The sequence below is a fragment of the Polyodon spathula genome, chromosome 12, assembly GCF_017654505.1.
Source record: "Polyodon spathula isolate WHYD16114869_AA chromosome 12, ASM1765450v1, whole genome shotgun sequence".
NCBI lineage: Eukaryota > Metazoa > Chordata > Actinopteri > Acipenseriformes > Polyodontidae > Polyodon > Polyodon spathula.
This window is the reverse complement of record NC_054545.1, coordinates 33,358,465-33,379,317: the sequence shown is the minus strand read 5'-3', so window position 1 is coordinate 33,379,317 and position 20,853 is coordinate 33,358,465. Positions and strand designations below refer to the sequence as shown.

General features: G+C 37.5%; 2 protein-coding genes across 3 annotated transcripts; both read right to left on the bottom strand.

Moving 5' to 3' along the window:
* Nucleotides 1-434: 434 nt before the first annotated feature.
* LOC121324302 (NEDD4 family-interacting protein 1-like) lies at nt 435-9,553 on the bottom strand. The gene is made up of 8 exons (XM_041266010.1): nt 9,335-9,553; nt 6,340-6,427; nt 5,826-5,956; nt 4,028-4,115; nt 3,525-3,649; nt 3,347-3,413; nt 2,833-2,938; nt 435-2,303 (listed from the first exon to the last, which is right to left on the bottom strand). The coding sequence occupies exons 1-7, from the start codon at nt 9,362-9,364 to the stop codon at nt 2,835-2,837; spliced, it is 633 nt and encodes a 210-aa protein (XP_041121944.1). The 5' UTR covers nt 9,365-9,553; the 3' UTR covers nt 435-2,303; nt 2,833-2,834.
* Nucleotides 9,554-14,953: 5,400 nt separating this feature from the next.
* Nucleotides 14,954-20,384, bottom strand: LOC121323850 (glucosamine-6-phosphate isomerase 1-like). Of its 2 annotated transcripts, XM_041265130.1 has the most exons (6): nt 19,981-20,073; nt 17,276-17,377; nt 16,862-17,044; nt 16,553-16,737; nt 15,769-15,943; nt 14,954-15,171 (listed from the first exon to the last, which is right to left on the bottom strand). In XM_041265130.1, the coding sequence occupies exons 2-6, from the start codon at nt 17,289-17,291 to the stop codon at nt 15,071-15,073; spliced, it is 660 nt and encodes a 219-aa protein (XP_041121064.1). In that variant the 5' UTR covers nt 17,292-17,377; nt 19,981-20,073; the 3' UTR covers nt 14,954-15,070. The 2 variants fall into 2 exon arrangements, with proteins under 2 accessions (XP_041121064.1, XP_041121062.1); XM_041265128.1 differs by lacking the exon at nt 17,276-17,377 and having other exon boundaries at nt 19,981-20,384.
* Nucleotides 20,385-20,853: the final 469 nt, after the last annotated feature.

Here is a 20,853-nt window from a genome sequence, read left to right as displayed (position 1 = left end):
CTTTTTAACTGCAGCAGAGTACAGTCCTTTCTAGGCGATAATTGTTCAAGGTGTCAGAAAAAGGACACTAGTAGTAAAATAAAGGTTAGAGTTGCATTTCATTAAAAGAAAAATGCAGGGCTGCAGGTTGTTATGTAACTAAAGCCTAGGCTGAACAGTATTAAATGATGCATGTTGGTTTATTAACTGGGGGTATTTGAAAAGCAAGTTTAGCATGGGCACATGAACTAACTAATAAATATGTTTTCAAGACTTTACAGAGAAAAAAAAAAAGCTGCTAAAGCTACACATTTCTATAAAACCTCAAAACTGCCATGTTTAAGTGGTTTATAGGACACACCACAGTCCTGATCAGGAACCCTGGGTTCCATAGCCCTTGGTTTATTAACGTACAGGTTACAGATTTTTAAAAAAAGACAAAACTCCAGCACCAGTGCTATATAAGTGACATTTATTAGATGTTTTGCTATATTTACAGTCTGTCTTATTGTTTTAACAATAAAAAAAACAAAAACAAGGTGCAGTACTACTCAGCAGAAAGCACACAAATAATGAATCCATCTATTCTTACAATGAGCAGAACGGTTCTGCTTACACACAACATTACATCACATTATTAAAAGCAAATTGTACATGAATCTCGGGGATCATCTCAAAAGTTCTCAAGTCGGCTCATTTTTAAACACATTATGATCTACAGAACTGTTTTGTGAAAGGGAGGAAATATTTCTATTGCCCTAATAAATTTTAAAAACGTGCCTGGCATTGATTTCTGCCTCATATTGAATGAATAAAAAAACTCATATGGTCAGCTGATGCACATACATAAGGATTATGGTAAAGGTAGAAGTGTTGTCTATATAGTTTTCTCCAAGAGGAGCTGCATTTTTGTTCTGATTGCAGATCATTCTTTGTCAAATCACCGGGTACTGTAGATGGCATAATCCGCTGAATTTCATTATATCCAATCCACAGGGTCTTTATGATCAAATCATCAAACAAGAAAGGTCAAGGTAAACATCACTGCTAGCCTGAGGGGTGTACATAATTGTACAAAAATAAACTATATCTCAAATGCTTTTTAAGACATGGTTAAAACTAATGTGACCAAATTATTATTGTAGACTAAATTTGAATCCAATGTCTAAAAAGCCACCTAGCCATTACTTGAGATCTACGCTGTGCTCTCCAAGACATTGTTGTCTGATGATTTTAAATAACCTTGCATTTTTTTTTTCCTTAAAATGAGTCAAAAGGCAAGCCGAGTCCACCTAAATTTTCAATTTCAACAAAACCTTTGACCGATGGGTCCAAATGCACCCTGGAAAATCATTATTTTGATCAGAGACCTAATAGGTGACTATGCCATGCAAGCTATTAAAAAACAAATGATGTGACATAAAATAATCCCAGAGTACATGTAAAGTTTGAAGGATGCCTTGAGAATTAAGTTCAAATGAACGGACCCAACAACTACTTCCTGCTTCATATCCGTACTTCTGTTTAAATACATTTTTTTAACAAAACTACAGAAATTGGCAGGGTAGTAGCCAGAGCATTAAAATGACAATGGAAACTGAAAGCCTTAGTACTGCCTTGGTTCTTCTAGTTATTTATTGACTTATTTTCTTTTCTTTTTTTGCATACTCAGCTAATTACTGAGAAGGAATCCTCAAACTGTATTGTGTGTTTCTGCCATTTCCATTAATTACATATATTTAAAGTTATACATGTGTGAAATAAGATTAAAAGCACTATACCTATTTTTTTGTACAATTTTCTAGGTACATTATCAAATAAACACTGCATTAAAATGTTTCAAGATATTGAAAACCACTATCTGAACTACTGAGAACCCCCATTACTGTAAATCATGACCAGCATCTTAACACTAAATGTTGTTTCCAAATCAAGTAGCAGAGAAAAGATAAAGCAAGACTGCCCTCTACTGGCTAAAAGGGCACAGTGCATGCCACTTTACAAACAGATATATAAGGCGTTATTCGTACATCACAGACTTAATTGCAATAGCACTTAAACTTAAACATTAGCCATTAATGATTGGTTACAGAATTCTCAGCATCCACTGGTAAAATTGTACATCTAGGACACATATAGAAAGAAATGTCTCATTCTTAAACAGTATTGAAGTATTTAAAGCAGTGATTTCTTTTTGTCTTTGAAGTCTTCAATGATCAAGGTCCTGGTACACTTCCTGCAGGGGGCAGTTGATTTGTGAAGGAGATTTTTCTTCCAGAACTCATAAGTGCAGGAAGGCTTTTTTTTTTTTTTTTAGAACACAGCTGTGGGAGAAGGGCACAAACTATATAACTCAATGTAATTCTATTGTCAGAAAACGGATGAGACTCCTACAGTAAAGAATGCAGGATACCTTCAAGTACAGAACCTGTGCAAGTACTTTTTGCTCCAGTGCAAAGTTAACAGGCCTGTATGGAGATGTTAAGAATAAACAGACCCGTGAAAAGTATATCAAGCCTGCGCACCAGTAGAAAGAGTTAACGCCTCAGTAGAGCCATGCAATCAGTCACATTGGTTTATGTGGCTTTTGTGAGAAAGCTTGCATTCACATGAAAATGGCTGCAGAAATCCATCATGCACTGTTGAAGCACGAGCAATCACATAGCTTTACAGCTACAAATGTGTTAAATCAACAGCCTTATGATCACCTTTTACTCTGAATCAAAGAGGTTGTACCCATATACAACCTATGCTCAAAGTTTTGGTAGGTGCACCTTTCCTTCCTGAACCTGCCTGAAAGCATGCAACTAGAGTCTTTACATTTTATTGCAATTGTTTATTATTGTAATATACCTTTAGTAAATGAACAGGACTCTGGTTCTGGGGAGAGTGGAAAAAGAATCAGACATTTTCCGAACCTTGGCGTAGTTGATGAAGCCTCTGAGGAACAGAAGGAACCCTGCAAAAACAAAACACAAGCACGTTGTGATTCATTCAACTGCTCTACTATTACAGTAAACTACTCCAGAAGAATTCAAATATGCTAACCTGACGTGCACTACAACTTTATCCCAAGTGGATGCAATAGTCTTTCCTGCATTGTTCACATCTGCACTGTCACCGAACTTACTGCAACTGCCTGCTGTGCTTTTTGTTTAGTTTTGGAACTAACAGGCGTTTCTCTCTTTATGAACACCTTAATTTACTCTTTGGAGTAAAAGGCTTTGCAAATCAGCCTTTTTTATTTTTTGACAATTAACTTTTTGTTCATCCGTTTCCAGTCATGCTGCGCTCCATCACTCCAGAATACCTACAACAGTGTCAGGCTTGTATACTTATACATACAGAAATAAAACAGGCCACTTACCCAGTACAAGGAACACCCACCACAGCCAGTACTGACCATCAAAGTATCCAGGAAAATAGGTGGAAAACTATGAAGTTAAAACAGATTCGATGTCAAATTCAAGGTTCAATGTACAGCACCTTTCACATATACACACATTACTTTTGACTCTAATGCTATAGGCTGCGGTGTTGCTTACCCGGACAATAAGGATCCACTTGATGAGCGACAGACCAAATCCAGAGATAGCCCCGTATCGACCCGCAGCCGAGGTGGTCAGGCAGAAGGACAAGAAGAACCCAATCCAATTGAAGAGGAATGCCACTGGAAATTAAAAAAATATATACATAACATGAAGAAATTCATCAGTCTGGTACCTTCTCCCTTGGCAACAAAAGGCATAGAGTACACCTTCCTGCACAGTCAGGAAGGCTGAGGGAAGGGGACATGATTGATCCCAGATTCTTTGGTAACACTTTAGTTTGAAGATCTGTTAGAAGTGCTTATACCCAATCGCTAAACATTTTATTAATTATGCTTATAGCAGTTATATATTATGATTTGAAACAACATTGAATGGAAATACTTTCACAGCATATCAGTTTCAATGCAATTAAATACCGATCCACTAGGTGGCATCATTTTTGCAGTAAATGCAGTCTTGACATGAACTGAAACCTAGCCAAAACAAGCACGACTTACTGAAGAAAGTCAGCATGAAAATGCCATCATTTCCTATCCTTAACTGGTCAGCATCGTCAAAGTCGTCCCGGGCCACAAAATCCTCCTCCTAGAGAAAAGGCAAAACTGTAATTATCTTTAAAAACTGTGAACTCTCAGGAGTACTACATCATAACCCAGCAAAGAAAACTGGATTCGGATTCTTGCTGGAATGGAAACATTCATAATTCATTATCACATTTAAGGCTACTGAAAACAAGGTTTAATGAAGAACAATATAAACTGCAATGCTGCCCTTGTCCAACAGTGAATGCAACTTTGCTAAGAGTCTCTCAGGATCAGGGGAAGATTTGGATAGAGGTCTGTAAGAGTCAAGCCTTATAAAAGATCTTCCATATGCTGTTCTGATTAGTGTTTTTCGTGTGTATTTTTTATGTATATATAATTGTATTAGTATTGTCTGATATTTCTCTTTAATGCACATTATTTGTGCATAAGTGAGCATTTATGCATATTAGTAAAATATGTTATAATTTCTAAAGGCACTGAAAATTAAAATACCTCTATTCCTTAAGCAAACATAAGCTACTTATTTAAATCATGTATTTCCTGTCTAAACACCTGTTGAAGAAGGAACTGCATGGCTGTTTGTAGGTTTTGTTGCCTGCAGGGGGGACAAATAGGACTTTCGCTTAGAAAGCAACACTATTTTTCACCAAATACTTCTAATCGGTATCAGTTTCACACCCACACTTTGTCTATTACTGTACCTCCAGAGAACTTCGAGTCACATCATCCAATGTGTCCAGTCGTTCCCTGTGCTGTACGTATGCAGTACATGGCAAAGACACAAACCGATACAAGGGGGATGGAAAAAATCAAACACGTAAAACAGACTTCAGTCCTTTCAGTTGTTTAACAAACAACCATAATAAATTCCAAGTTGTTATTCCTCAAGGGTTAAAATAACTAGTATTGAGAAAGAATTTAATTCAATGTTTTCTCTTACAGAAAGACTGTTCACAGCAGAGTAGTGCTGTATCAATTAAAAGATGTACTAAATGATGCAGGAGTTCTGTAGTCTTAGCTGTATTTTTTATTATGTTATGCAAGAAAATTCCTGGAACGTGGCTTTTCAAGTAACAAACAGAAGTCCTTTTCTTTAAGCCACACACCGAGCAACACCATCATCACTGGATTCAGGTGTCATTTAGGATTGAATCCAGAAATAAAGATCATCTTTTTTTTTTTACCTAATTTTATGCAGGCAAATCTCCATGTGCCAAGAATGATAAAGTGAAGAAAGGGCAATGATCAGAGACAGGAATGCATTTTTTCAGTTGCTTATAGATGGGTACGTTGCACTGTAGAGTAAGTATTTATAACCATGTATTCTGGATAATAATGTCTACAGAAACTGTAGGTCATCTTTGGCTGTTTTAGCCAGATGTCCCTATTCAGATCTGGAACTTAGCAGACTACATTGTCAGACCTGTTCTATTTTGGCTGAAATATTCTATGTGGTCTTTACGATCTATCTCATATATAAACAATTTCCCTTCAATTAAAAGGCATGTCGACATGTTTCACATGTTCCCTGTTTTTCTCCCAAGGAAGTATTTTGTCCCATCCTTTTTTCATTTACTACCATAAATTTATGAAAAAGATCTTAACAGCCTTCTGTAATTTTTGGAACAGTTTCAGAAATGCTTAAAACTACTACGATTAAGACTACATTACATTCACAATGCACATATGCATGAACACCTGAAATAAGAAACTGGGTTTCTAAAATGTATAAATTAAAATGAAAACTCACCCTTCCAGAAACAAGAGGAATAGTTGCTTCTGCCTTAGTTCTTTCAGCTTCATCGTAAGATGGGAGCGTTGTGGCAACATTATACGAAGGGGGGTTTGGAAAACCAGATTCATCTTTATAATCAAAGTAAGCTGAATTAAGGGGGAAAAAATACAAACTGGAATGAACTTGAAAACACAATGGTATGAAGATGATACATCAGCCATTTCATCTCTTTGTTTTACTTATTTCAAACATTTTTTCAAAAGCACACTAGTTGCTTAGATTCCATATACTGCATTTGTGGTGTAAAACCTGAACATTATGGAAGCAGACACAAAGAACATAATGCCATTTAGTAAATAGCTTTGTCTTTGTGGACTTCTACTTTAGGTCACCACAAAAAGCATGCATCTCAGAAAGAGCAACCAGTAAACAAGGTTGAACTCAAAACTGAAAACACAAAGAAAAGAACTGCGGCACCAAATGGCACTAAGACACTTAAATCCTTGGTGCTTTATTGTTGTTCCCTTACCTGCATTGTCCGCTGCAAGGCTGCTGTAGGATGGAGGAGCATCTGGGACAACCTGGGAGCTTTCTCCTAGTTCCTCCTCATTTTGCAACTAGGTACCAATAAATGTCAATATCAATAAATGCAATCAGTGCACATTTTGTATTTTGCCCAAGTTGCAAGTATCTTTTGGATATTTATATTCCTTTTTAAAAGTGGAATCAGCAAATACTGCAAGGTACAATTCAAACACACATGCTATCACACCTTACCCTTTCAAAGATTCTATAAACGACAACTGCTGGGTTAGAGTATCGTGTTCTATGAACTGCACTGTGACCCACAGGTTTCACTTTGCTTTGACTCCTCAGGCCCATGCTGAGCTCGTAGCAACAGCGGTAATTAACATAACTGACAGTAGTATAAGGCTAAATGTGGAAAAACTACAAATATTACTCTGCAGTACCTTTCACTCCACCCCACAGCAATCAGATGTTTGATGACATTTTGAATAAAAGTAGCGAAAACTAAATCGTATTTTATTACCTTTACCTGATCTGTGTCATACGAAAACTTGTACTAATCAGAAACTTGCTTCTCCCATCTATATGAGGAGAGGCTATCCTTTGTCTCAAATAACACACAAACTGCTGACTCAACTGAAGTTGTGATTGGCACAGGAAAACACGCCATGTCTGGTCTAATGCAGGTCTACTGGGCCTTGGTGGAAGTTTATTTGTTTCAATTCAACAATTTATAACATATTTGGAGTAACATATTGGTATATATTATATATATATATATATATATATTATATAATATTATATATTATATTATATAGGATACGAAGAGACTGCACAATTGGTGATACACCAACTTGATAAATGACAATGTGTTAAAACAGATACAACTTCTTAAAAACATTGTTTCTACTTCAGAAACCAAAATCAAGTCAACAACTGGAGGATGGGAATCAAAATCTCACAGAAATGCATGATGAAAGGTTGAATAATGAAACAAAATAGCTTAAAAAAGAGTATCAAACAGACAAAAGTGGACGAGGAAGCCTGGTGAAATATATTACAATAATGACCAAATGAAACATCAACTCCTGTACAGCTTGTGCATTTATTCTGATCATAGCGCAATGTTCATGTTTTTCTCTGCTGACAACTGGGGTTTGTTTTCATTACTAACTGTAAACTAACAACCCAACTGGAATGGGACCTGGATGTGTGGAATTGCATCATTCCCGTTACTAAACAAGCATGTCCTTCAATCTGGAGTGGTAATTAAGTATTCAAAAACACCCATCCCAATGCAAAACTCACCCACCACAGACAACGTCTACAAAAAACGTTAATTTCCTCCTGCCATATTGCCTCAATTTCAAACCTGGATCTTACAACTCCGCTGGCGAGATGTATTATTTATTTTGATGTAGCTTGCACTAGTCCTGACACATACTCAACGCCCAAAGCCCTCTTCAAACCACTGCCATGGTTACAGCCGCAGCTGAAGCAGCACTATGCAGTTCCAAAAGACACACAGACTAGTTTACTGAAAAATAAAAACGAACAACATGTTTATAAACTGCTGGGGTTTTTTGTTTTGTTTTGTTTTTTTGTTTTTTTGTCTTTTGCAAATGCATTATCTAAGCCAACTGAACAGACAATAAACCAAATTATGTCATTTTAACAAATCACAAGCGTTAAATTAGATTACAGCTGGTCACAATAGGTTCAAGAGATTTCACAAAAGTTAGTCAGTGGCTTTCAAACCATTACAGAAGTATGTATGTACGCTTGTGATCTGTGGTGCTGGTCACATGTATGTGGTTTAAGGCAAGGTAAATTAGAGTTTTGTTCCAGCTAGGCATATTTCAATATGCATTGTAACCCTACCCTTTAATTCTTAACGCATCTGTTAATTTTGTATATTTTTTGCAAGACAAAAAAGTAACAATAATAATAATAATAATAATAATAATAATAATAATGGTGTAAAATGTATTTCCTACCTTACTGTACTATACTGGCGACTGTTGTGCTGACGCGTAGGCAAAACTACTGTTGCCTGGGGACAGCAGTTCCGTTTGCAAGAGTCATGGAAAAAAAAAAAACTCTCCCGTTTCTTCCATGAAATAAAATGTCTCACAACCGCATTCTCGGCCTCGCTCTTAAGTTGTTTTCCTGAAGCTCAATACATTTTCTCAGATACATCTAAAAAATTGTAAGCTTTTGAAAAACGAAATGTCATCCCTATTGTTATACCATCAACCTCCCATTTTATTGAATTTTGGAAACCACACTGTGCCAAATATTCTTAATATATTTATGCCCGATTCCTTTAGATAGATCATTACAGAAGTTGATTTTAATAAATTTCTTTCTAATAGTTTTCAGAAACCGGGCAAAAAGAAAACTAGATTTCCCTCAAATTAGCTCAAGCAGATAGCTAACCGTGCTCCTTTTTATATGTTGCTGTTAAATCAGTCTTAATCCGATTTCTGTTTTCACCACAAATCAGAATGCCATTTAACAATCAACAGGCCTCAAATATTGTATGTCCATTTTAATCAAGCTTCTGTCAATATATATATATATATATATATATATATATATATATATATATATATATATATATATATATTTTTTTTTTTTTTTTTTTTTTTTTTAAGGGCAAAAAAAACTCCTTGAGTACACATGAAGCTAATCTACACCACTGAAGGTCGAAAGTCATCTGTCCGTTATCAACTCGGGATATTTTATGAGAAATATCAGCTAAAACAATCTTAATTTTTTTTTTAAACACACACAAAAAGCCAAACACATCTAATCTACTTAATGAAATGTAGCTGTACATACTGAAAAATGTTATTTAGACGTTGGAAAATAAGAAGGCCCGTCAACAATATTTTATCCCCGGTGTTTCCACTCCACCCGCCCGTTCTCCCTCGAACCAGTCGTCGGCTCACTCTGCCTACTTAAGCACGCAAGTTCAACACACTTCCGCTCACCTGCTGATATCCGTTGTTTTGTTCAGCCATTGTGCTTCCCAGCAAAGACCTTTTACTTCTGGTTATGAAATTTAAAAAATCGATATATATTTTCTATTTTAAACGTAGTATACAGTGAAATAAGCGCGTCTTATAAGCTACGACTGTGGTCCCGGCATTTGGTTTCAACAGCCCTTCGTGTTACAATTGCCGTAATGGCACTGTCAGCCTGTACACAAAACAAGGTCGAATACCGCCACCCCAAACCATAAGCAACTGCAAGCAAAAATGTTCCATTTCTTGTAGCAAAGATTTTTTAAAACCCAATGACTGTAAGCTATATGTTCACTCAATTGTCAACTTTCCATTCCATACTCTATCAAGTTTATGTTTACCCTGTCTTTTAACTATGCCCTTTTCCAATCATAATGTTCAGTTCATTGTTTTTCAATGTGATTGTGAATTTAAGGGGTTTTCTGGCTGGAAGATGGTAGATATTAGAAATGGTAGATATTGTCTGATGAAATAATTCTGGTCGCTCTTCTTTGCATTCTTTATAGAGCAGCAATATCCTTTTTGTAGTGAGATGACCAGAACTGAACACAATATTCAAGATGAGGTCTTACTAATGCACTGTACAGTTTTAACATTACTTCCCTTGATTTAAATTCAACACTTTTCACAATGTATCCGAGCAACTTGTTAGCCTTTTTTATAGCTTCCCCACATTGTCTAGATGAAGACATTTCTGAGTCAACAAAAACTCCTAGGTCTTTTTCATAGATTCCTTCTTCAATTTCAGTATCTTCCATATGATATTTATAATGCACATTTTTATTTCCTGCGTGCAGTACCTTACACTTTTCTCTATTAAATATCACTTCCCATGTGTCTGCCCAGTTCTGAATCTTGTCTAGATCATTTTGAATGACCTTTGCTGCTGGAACAGTGTTTGCCACTCCTCCTATTTTTGTGTCGTCTGCAAATTTAACAAGTTTGCTTACTATACCATAATCTAAATCATGAATGCAGATTAGGAATAGCAGAGGACCTAACACTGATCCCTGTGGTACTCAACTGGTTACCTCACGCCATTCTGAGGCTTCTCCTCTAATCAGTACTTTCTGTTTTCTACATGTTAACCACTCCCTAATCCATGTACATGTGTTTCCTTGAATCCCAACTGCGTTCAGTTTGAGAATTAATCTTTTTTGCGGGACTTTGTCAAAAAAGTTTTCTGGAAATCTAAATAAACCATGTCACATGCTTTGCAATTATCCATTATCGATGTTGCATCCTCAAAAAATTCAAGCAGTTAGTTAGACACGATCTCCCTTTCCTAAAACCATGTTGACTGTCTCCTAGGATACTGTTACCATATAGGTCATTTTCCATTTTGGATCTTATTATAGTTTCCATATGTCTGCATATAATAGAAGTCAGGCTTATTGGTCTGTAGTTACCTGGTTCAGTTTTGTTTCCCTTTTTGTGGATCGGTATTATTTTTGCTATTTTCCAGTCTGTCAGTACAACCCCTGTGTCAAAAGACTGTTGCATGATCTTTGTTAGCAGTTTGTAAATAACTTCTTTCATTTCTTTGAGTACTATTGGGAGGATCTCATTTGGCCCAGGGGATTTGTTTATTTTAAGAGCTCCTAGTCCCTTTAACATTTCTACTTCTAAAGTTATTTAAAACTGGATAGGAACAGGTTGACAATGTCAGCCCCCTTAGCAATGTTCATTTCTATTTCTCTCTTTGCCTTTCTAACTTCCTTTTTGACTTGCGTTTGCAGTTCCGTGTACTCTTTCTGTGTACTTTGGTTTTGGTCCCTTTTAAACTCTCTGTAAAGTGCCTTTTTTCACTGATTTTATTTTATTTTTTTTATTGATCTATTAAACCATTTTGCCAATTTAGTTTTACATTTAGATTAGTTTACTTTAGGGATGTAATTGTTTTGCGCCTCTAACATTTTTGAAGAACAGCCATCCTTTTTCTGTGGATGTTTTCTCTATTTTACTCCAATCTACTTCTGTTAGTCTTTGTTCCATACCTTCATAGTTTGCTTTTCTAAAATTGTAAACCTTAGCTTTAGTCATTACTTGGGGGTTTTAAAAAGCAAAGTTTCAACTGAGACCATCTTGTGGTCTGAGTTTGCCAGTGGTTCTCTGACCTCTGTTTTAGTTAGTCTGTTTTCGTTATTTGAAAAGACTAAATCAAGGCATGCCTCCCCTCTAGTCAGTGTCTCAGCTGTGGCGAAGAGGTCGACTTGTGCTATACGAAACCTCTCCCAAATTTGTTTCACATCCTGAGGGTGCAGTCTCCATTCCGAGCTGTCTGGAGCTCCTCTGGACAGGAGGTCTGCTTCTCTGCTCAGAAGGAACGCAAGTTTCTGTGCATCCAAGACAGGAGTCGCAGGCCACCTTGATGGTTTTTGTAGGCTACCACTGTCGTGTTGTCCATCTGGACCAGCACTTGTTTGTGCGCTAATTGCTGGCGAAAATGAAATAACGCCTGGGCTACTGCTTGCATTGCTTGGGCATTTATATGCGTTTGCTGCCAAGGTAACTTCCACTGACCTCGTATTCCCTTCCCATTCCAGACCACTCCCCAGCCCAGGCTGGAGGCACCCGTAGTGACAACTTCCCTTCTGTGAGGTGAGCTGAGGGGGTTTTAATGCATTTTAATTCCAGGCTATAAGGCAACAAAAGGTGAATATATTGAAATGGCGTGTAGACTTTCTAGGCACTGTATGTATATATATACTAGAAACATTTACACAGGCCTTTAACATTACAATATAAATAGACGTGTCAAAGCCTAATACAAGTTTCATTCTGAGCAGAGAAAAAAACACATTGAAGTTATCACTTAACTGTCGCTTAATGTCAGGGCTCTAATAGCTGTTCATTGATAGTTTTATAGCACTGACAGGTGCTTTTTCCTCTTTCCAACTGGGAATATGACAAAGGCTTTTTACCCCTTTGACAAAAAGAGAACAAAACTCAACCCACTTAAACTGTCTTAAATGAATACCTGCTGGATTTATTTCTAGCTTTGTAACTTTGTAATAGTTTTACTCTGGAGAACAAGGCTTTGAATATGGCTCATTTGTGAGTGTCTCATGAACTCCTGGGTGTTGCTTAGTACACTATCAGTATGAAATCTGGGCACCTCCAATTTAAGTTTTAGCTTTACAGACACAGTGTTTATAAATATATTACAACTTAAAGCTTACGAATCAAATGCCTTTTCTCGACAATGTTATTCTAAAGAAAAAAGTTTTAGGTCGCCTACTTTGGTAAAAAAAATAATAAAATTATATATATTGCACTGACTTGCACATAAACTTAAAATTGCATCACTTAGTGTATGTGCTTTACAACGTATCTAGCATGTGTCATGAAAGTATTCCAGTCCATTTTGTCACTGTGATTTGCCTGCCACTGTCTAAAGTTATGGAGCTGTGCACAAGCCCAAACCAATTCAGTGTTTTTCAGATAACTGGGCTACTAATACAGCAGAAACCACAAGTTTATACTAACAATCACATGATTAGGTAACAGTGTTGGTTATGAAACATTACTCAGTAGAACACATCACTGAATAACAAGCACAGCATCCAAGAATCCATTCTTTTATTGTCGGAATTTTTTTAGCTTTAGAACTAAACCGGCAAATGCACAGGCACACACTCACCTTTTTCAGTCTGCAGCAAGCCTGTATATCTGGCTGCATTGCCAGTAAGATTGAACAGTGAAACCTTCCTGTGAAACGGTGTACCTTTGCTAATGTACAGGAGAAAGACAAAGTGACGTTTCTAAAGCATGAGGCAGGAAAGGGACCATTTTAAAGGGTTGTCCAGAGTCAACAACTCTAGCCAAAGGGATTAAACTGCATGTATTGCTTTTGAATCTCTTACAATTGAATGTCTGTTTTCTTTAGTACGGTATTGTTCTTTTCAGTCTCTACACACAATAACCCACCCCCAATTTCGTCAGTGTTCATTAAACATTATTTATGTCCACGTCCCAAACTTTGTGCATTATCAGTACAAGTCTTGCCTTAGATTTTGGTTTGTATGAGGTAAATACCCCTCCTAATCTGAAAGGTGCACACAGTTTCATTAACACCACCACTATAGCCTTTTTACCTCCAAAGCAGAAATTCAGCTCATTGACCAGTCTCTTCAACCTTGTATCATCCAGATTTTGGGAAAGAATGAATGGATGAATTTGAATGTAAAGGATAAATCACCACCACAATGCGTTAGAAAAATTAAGTTTATTGAATGCTCATAAAATATCAGCATCTTGTATTAAAGTTTTCCAAAACATTAATGCAATTGGGAAGCCGGGAACACTGGCAGTTTTTAGGTTTTTAAATATGAAAATGATCTATTTAAAGTGAAATCATCAAAAGCCATCTCTTCTCTCAGTCTCAGACACACACACACACACACCTATTATACACTGCTGTGCAAAAGTCTTAGACATGTTGCATTTTTCTACTCCGATGCAGTATAAGCATCAACAATTTACTCAAATGTCCATCCATCAACTAGTATAAAGACACCTTTGATCACTTGATTGTGTCCATAACAAGTACAAAGAAACATCATCTGTAATTGACAAACCCAGGACTGTTCTTGTGCATATTTTAGCCTATTAGTCTTGTTCCCCTTTCATAACAGAGGTATTCTTACTGCAACACATCCTTTAAGTCTTGATTTCAAGAGTGACCTTCATACTGTTGATTTGATGGATCACGACACCTGGCAACTTTGCAAGAGCTACAGACTGGTCAAAGTGCGCATGTGACAACAATATCCCAGGCACTCCACAAATCTGGCCTGTATTTTACTAAAGAAAGCCCACCTTGAATCCCATTTGAAATATGCAAAAAACACTCAGGGGATTCTGTAGCCATCTGGCAAAAAGTTTTGTGGTCTGACAATACTAAAATATAACTTTTTGGCCTAAATGCAAAGCGTTATGTTTGGCGCAAACCCAACACACCGCATCACCCACAGAACACCATCTCTACTGTGAAGCATGGTGGTGGCAGCATCATGTTATGGGGATGTTTCTCATTGGCAGGGACTGGGGCACTTGTCAGGATAGAAGGGAAAATGAATGGAGCAAAGTACAGAAAAGTCCTTGAGCTGTGCAAGAAAGCTGAAACTGGGATGGAAGTTCACCGTTCAACATGACAATGACCCAAAGCACACAGCCAAATCTACACTGGAGTGGCTAAGAAACAAAAAGGTAAATGTTCTTGAGTGACCCCAGTCAGAGCCCCAACCTAAATCCAATTGAAAATTTGTGGCATGACTTGAAGATTGCTGCCCATCAATGCTCCCCTAGGAATTTGACAGAGCTTGAACAGTTTTGTAAAGATGAATGGTCAAATATTGTGAAATCTAGGGGTAGAAAGTTGGTAGAGACCTATCCCAACAGACTTACAGCTGTAATTGCTACCAAAGGTGCTTCCAGTAAGTATTAACTCAAGGGGTGAAGACTTATCCAATTATGAAATTTCAGTTTTGTATTTTTTATAGATAATCTTTTTCTCAAAAACTTTTTTTTCCCTTAACAGTGTGGAGTATGGTGTGTAGATAAGTGGAAAAAAAAATCCTCATTTAAATGCATGAAACTCTGAGGCACTGACACAACAAAATGTGAAAAAGTTCAAGGGGGTGTAGACTTTCTATAGGGACTGTATATAAGTGCTTAATCAACTGAGCTCTTCCAAGGGCTTCAGTCGCTGTAGGGTTTCCCTGCCGATGGCTTGACGTCAGTACTCTTCACATCAGTGCTGGACAAAGGCTCAACAAGTTTGTTGTGAACCTGCATCATACCTGAAAACAACAGAAAGGACTTAAATCTGAATAAACGACCACTGTGATAATGGTAATACAGATTAGATTAAACTAAAGCGATACTATCTCCATCATCATCTTATTTAATTTCTTATATGTTTGGTATCATGGTATGTGTGTTCTCTATCTGTCTCTATTGTCATTGTTTTAGACCATTATTTACCAGGCCTACAGGCTTGTCCCCTTCTCCTGTTTCTGAAAACACTCAAAAAAAAAAAAAAAAAAAAAAAAAAAAAAAAAAAAACCTGAAAACGAGGTGGCAAATTACCACTATAGGTGTGCAGTTCTAATTTGGGTCCCCTCTGAAACTGTGATTTTGTATAGAGATTGTACATTTTCTCAGTTTCCAGTTGCAGAGGGGGCGAAAATTGCAGTTGCTCACCCCTAGTGTTTATTTCTAAAAGCATCTCACATTTTAGATATTCACGTGCCAATCTCAAGTGTTATTTCTATGGTAACTTATTTTTAAGTTTCAATAGTTGCATTTGAAAACACTTTTAGACATGTTCCAATGAGGTGGGACAGATAATTTGGCAGAATTCTGAATAGGGTGGTAGGAGTCCTCCTCTTACTTACCTTTGAAATACTTGACCGTTTTAACTTTCAGCTCTAGTGTGCCGTCCTCGTCACACACAAACAGTGTCTGAGGATGCTGCTGAAAGGCAGACGCGGTCCACAAGTGGTTAACGCCTTCCTCGATCGCCTTGTAAAGTGCGAGTGATTTGTGTGCCCCAGTGATGAGGAACATCACCTGAAATGGGAAGATAACAGAGCATCCAGAAGCATTTTCAATCTGTGCGGGTCATCCAAATCAGTTTATGTTGATTTTGCTTCCATGTCTTGCAATGCAGCAGACAATGTCCCAAAAGCATGTTCAATTTCTTGCAAAACTAGATTTTTGTTGTGAACAGAAATATAGCATCCCCGGGTGCACTAGGTAATGGTAAAGGCACCTTTGATGGAATAGTTTGTAAATATTAAGTAAAATGGATATGTGAAAAAAGAACTACATCATTGATATGACCAGTGGTTAAAACAACGTGGCAGTGAAACAGTTATTTTTAACTGGACAATATCTTTTATGGTACTTAGAAAACATGGAAAACAGCTTTGTACCAACATCGGGGTCTATTTAATTGATCTGAAGAGTGGTGGATTTAAACATTAAAACAAGTAGAAGTACTGCTTTCAGTGTCATTTCTAGTTCGGCCAAATTCATTGCTCTCCCTATCAGTGGGGAGATTGCTTTGTTAGGGTCATTTAGGACACAACATTTTTGTATTTGCTATGGCTCACCCTGATCCCATCTCATGGCCCCCGTTCTAGAACACACTTGCTCCTGTTTGGCGTGTCCACCTACTTCTCTGGCATCCATGACTGTTCCAACCCCAACCGTCAGAGCCATAGTGGGAACTTTGGTGAGGTCCCCTTCAAAGAACCTGGCATTGGCTAGGATGGTATCTAGGGCCAATGTTTTGACCCGTGTCCGGGACACCAGGCTGGAGCCAGGTTCATTGAAGGCAATGTGTCCTTCGGGTCCAATCCCTAAACAAGAAGACACCTTTTAACCACTAGCCAGGCATTCAAGGTGAAATAGGATATTTCAGAGGTTACAGATTTCGCTTATTTAAAATTAGAAAAGCTTGCGTTGAGTGTGGAGGAAGGATACCTCCCACAAAGAGATCTATCCCTCTGGCAGCTCTGATCTGCTCCTCATAGGCCTCACACTCTGCCTGCAGGTCAGGTGCATTCCCATCCAGGATGTGGGTGTTCTCAGCCAGGATGTCAGTGTGTTTGAAAAAATTGTTCCACATGAAGGAATGGTAGCTCTCAGGGTGATCTCTTGGAAGCCCTGTGAATTTGAAAATAAACAGATAAAGTTATTTTTTTAGATGGCACTACTTCCACTTCAACTACATCGTTGTATGGCTTGAATTCCTTTGTAAATGAAAAAACATGGTCACACTGATATAAAAATAACATTGTGGGATGAGAGAGTAAATATACTATAGCAGAAAGGAACTGTCACTTAAAATAAAGACATTCTCCAGGGTTTTCTATGATTAAATTAAAGCAGACTCACCCACATATTCATCCATGTTAAAGGTCTTAACATACTTGAAAGAGAGTTCCCCCTTCTTAAAGTACTCTATCAGCTTCTTATAGCAGCCCAGAGGGGTACTACCTGAGCAAGACAAAAGGGGCAAGCCTTTTTAACCTTAAAAACACAGACGAAGATTCCTGCAGACAATTTAAAGAGGTGCATAGAAAAGTCACATTTTCCTTTGCCTGATTATATCAAATGTATAGCACGGACAAAGCCATTGATGCAGAAATATACAGGCATGGCAACGACAAAAACTCTGGCCTAAGTGAAACACTGAAATTATGACGATCAGCTACAAAATGGTAGGGTACCAAAAAAAATCCTCGAATGACATTAGTAGCTATGTCCTTTAAGAAAGAGGCTGGTTTACCTCAGAAAACCTACCAGTCGGGAGGCCCAAGGTGAAGTACCTGTCTGGGCCCGGGTTGAACTGAAGGATTCTGTTTCTGATGTATTTGGCAGCCCATTCACTTGCCTGCTTGTAGTCATCAAGAATGATAAGCTTCATTGTAACAAAAAATCTACAGTCACAAAGCTACAGTCAAGCTTGTATCAAAAATACATTTCCTGAGAATTTTGGAATAGTTTAAATATTAACCTGCAGCTGTATGACATTTAATTATAGCGATCACATATTCGATTTAAAAAAAAAAAAAGATGCACCCGCACAAGCCAGTTCGTCTTGGGAGTAACGTTAAATCAACAACAGTCTAGCAAAATCGCAGATAGATAGATTCGATATAGTATAGACAGATATATATATATACACACACATACACATACTATTGACTTTCAGCCCCCAAAGAAATCGGCTGCCAGATGGCCTCTTCCAGAAACTTGTTTTGCTGAAGGAGAACGGATAGAGAACTATACAGTGCCACACATTAGTCTAGTACATCAATGTGTACTGAAAACTACATTAATGTTAGACATTAAATAATACAAGATTTGTCCTTGCTAAGGAATCTTGGAGAACTAATCACAGTTGTTCTGTGGATTTAGGCAGCCTCAGTTGCTTCTCTCTCTTCATGTAATCCCAGACAGACTCAATGATGTTGAGATCAGGGCTCTGTGGGGGCCATACCATCACTTCCAGGACTCCTTGTTCTTCTTCACGCTGAAGATAGTTCTTAATGATTTTCGCTGTATGTTTGGGGTCATTGTCATGCTGCAGAATAAATTTGGGGCCAATCAGATGCCTCCCTGATGGTATTGCATGATGGATAAGTATCTGCCTGTACTTCTCAGCATTGAGGAGACCATTAATTATGATCAAATCCCCAACTCCATTTGCAGAAATGCAGCCCCAAACTTGCAAGGAACCTCCACCATTCTTCACTGTTGCCTGCAGACGCTCATTCGTGTACCGCTCTCCAGCCCTTCGGCAAACAAACTGCCTTCTGCTACAGCCAAATATTTCAAATTTTGACTCATCAGTCCAGAGCGCCTGCTGCCATTTTTCTGCACCCCAGTCCCTGTCTTTTCGTGCATAGTTGAGTCGCTTAGCCTTGTTTCAACGTCGGAGGTATGGCTTTTCCGGATAGTAGATGGGTGTACCAGGGTCCCACTGTTTTCTGCCAATTCTGAGCTGATGGCATTGCTGGACATCTTCTGATTGCGAAGGTAAGTAAGCATGATGCGTCTTTTATCTGCTTCAGTAAGTTTCCTTGGCCGACCACTGCATCTACGGTCCTCAGTGTTGCCCGTTTCTTTGTGCTTCTTCAATAGAGCTTGGACAGCACATCTGGAATCCCCTGTCTGCCTTGAAATTTCTGCCTGGGAGAGACCTTGCTGATGCAGTATAACTACCTTGTGTCTTGTTGCTGTGCTCAGTCTTGCCACGGTGTATGACTTTTGACAGTAAACTGTCCTCAGCAACCTCACCTTGTTAGCTGAGTTTGGCTGTTCCTCACCCAGTTTTATTCCTCCTACACAACTGTTTCAACCTACATACTGAATTGATGATCATTAGCACCTATTTGGTATAATTGTTTAATCATACACCTGACTATATGCCTACAAAATCCCTGACTTTGTGCAAGTGTACCTAGAAGAATTGATGCTGTTTTGAAGGCAAAGGGTGGTCACACCAAATATGGATTTGATGTAGATTTTTCTTCTGTTCACTCACTATTCATTTAGTTAATTGATAAATACAATCTATTAACATGTCTATTTTTGAAAGCATTCTTACTTTACAGCATTTTTTCACACCTGCCTAAAACATTTCCTGGGTATTTTGCTACAACCCTGGCTACAGTAAAGGCAAACCAAGACATTAAACTTTATTGGAGCAGCCCAACCTAAAAAGTAGTAAATACTGTAGTTATAAACCATAAACAGTTTACAGCTACCTGTAACAACACAACAAGTGCAACATCCCCAGTAATGCACTTCTGTTTATTGGATTTATTTTCTCTCTTTTTAGCTACTAATCTTTGCAAAAATAAAGAAATTACGAAAAACCCTCCACGAATACCATTAAATTGGCATTGTTCTCGATAACGGTATATAATACTTATTTCACGTCATTTTTTTTTTTTTTTTTTTTTTTAAAGCATGATACAAAATGCACTAGACCGTATTTTTTAATGAAAAATCGAATAATCTATATTAATAACTTACAGTATCGCACGGACTAATTATTGTTAGAATTATTATTTTTTCCAAATAAATCTTACCAGTAGTGAAACATGCCGTTTCATTCGCTTCTTTGATTCCTTCTGAAATCTCATAACCAGAACAGCTTCTAAGCAGCAAAGTACATGCAGGTGGTCATATGACTTGGGATCGTCACGTTAGAGGCCAAACAGGATAATTCGATAAGGTGGTCCTGAGTCTGCCATAGCCAGGAAGTTGTTAAAGACTTTTACACAATTTTACACTATTCTGTTCGAGTATCGTGTTTTTTCGCCTTTGACCTCCAATTCGGTATTCGTTTTTTTTTAAAAAAACCAAAAAACGAAACGTCATCCTCATTTTACTTTCTTTTCAGTCAGGAAACCATTACTTTATAAATGGTTTTTCAGTACAGTTTTGTGTGTGTTTAATTAGACAAGACCTTTCACTGGTGCAGTTTTACATTTCCTCCAATCAGGTGGCTGGACTGTGGAAAAAGCCCATGTGATGTATGTGTCCTCTAACCTCCTGTTTTTAACGCCCATTCAATGATTCATGACGTTGGAATAAACAGTTTTGATGATGCACGCTTTATTTTCCCACCAATCACAGGCCACGATACATTAGCAGGTAACTATGATTCTAGATTCCAGATTCTAACGGCCTTAAGAGGAAGGAACCGTTTTATAATTACATCACAACTGGGCGAGTTCCTTCTCAAGATCTTGCTTAAAAAAAACAACGTAATGCATAATAATCACATGAAAGAAATGAGCGCATGTTCAAGAAACAGATACACAAACAAAGATTAGTCTTGAAATAAACCATTTATTTTAGCGCACAATATAATATCGCGTGTATATATTATATATAATATATCTATATTATATAATTATATATATATATATATATATATATATATATATATATAAAAT

What these genes read in the sequence shown, in the direction of transcription:
- LOC121323850 (XM_041265130.1), bottom strand. An exon ending in CAGTCATGGATGCCAGAGAA is followed by an intron (nt 15,944 to 16,552) that starts GTAGGTGGACAC and finishes TTCCCATTTCAG; the next exon opens with GTGATGTTCCTCATCACTGG. An exon ending in AACGGTCAAGTATTTCAAAG is followed by an intron (nt 15,172 to 15,768) that starts GTAAGTAAGAGG and finishes TGTTGTTTTCAG; the next exon opens with GTATGATGCAGGTTCACAAC.
- LOC121324302 (XM_041266010.1), bottom strand. Translation starts at nt 9,364, where the DNA reads ATGGCTGAACAAAACAACGGATATCAGCAG. An exon ending in AAAACAACGGATATCAGCAG is followed by an intron (nt 6,428 to 9,334) that starts GTGAGCGGAAGT and finishes ATTGGTACCTAG; the next exon opens with TTGCAAAATGAGGAGGAACT. An exon ending in CCTTGCAGCGGACAATGCAG is followed by an intron (nt 5,957 to 6,339) that starts GTAAGGGAACAA and finishes CCCTTAATTCAG; the next exon opens with CTTACTTTGATTATAAAGAT.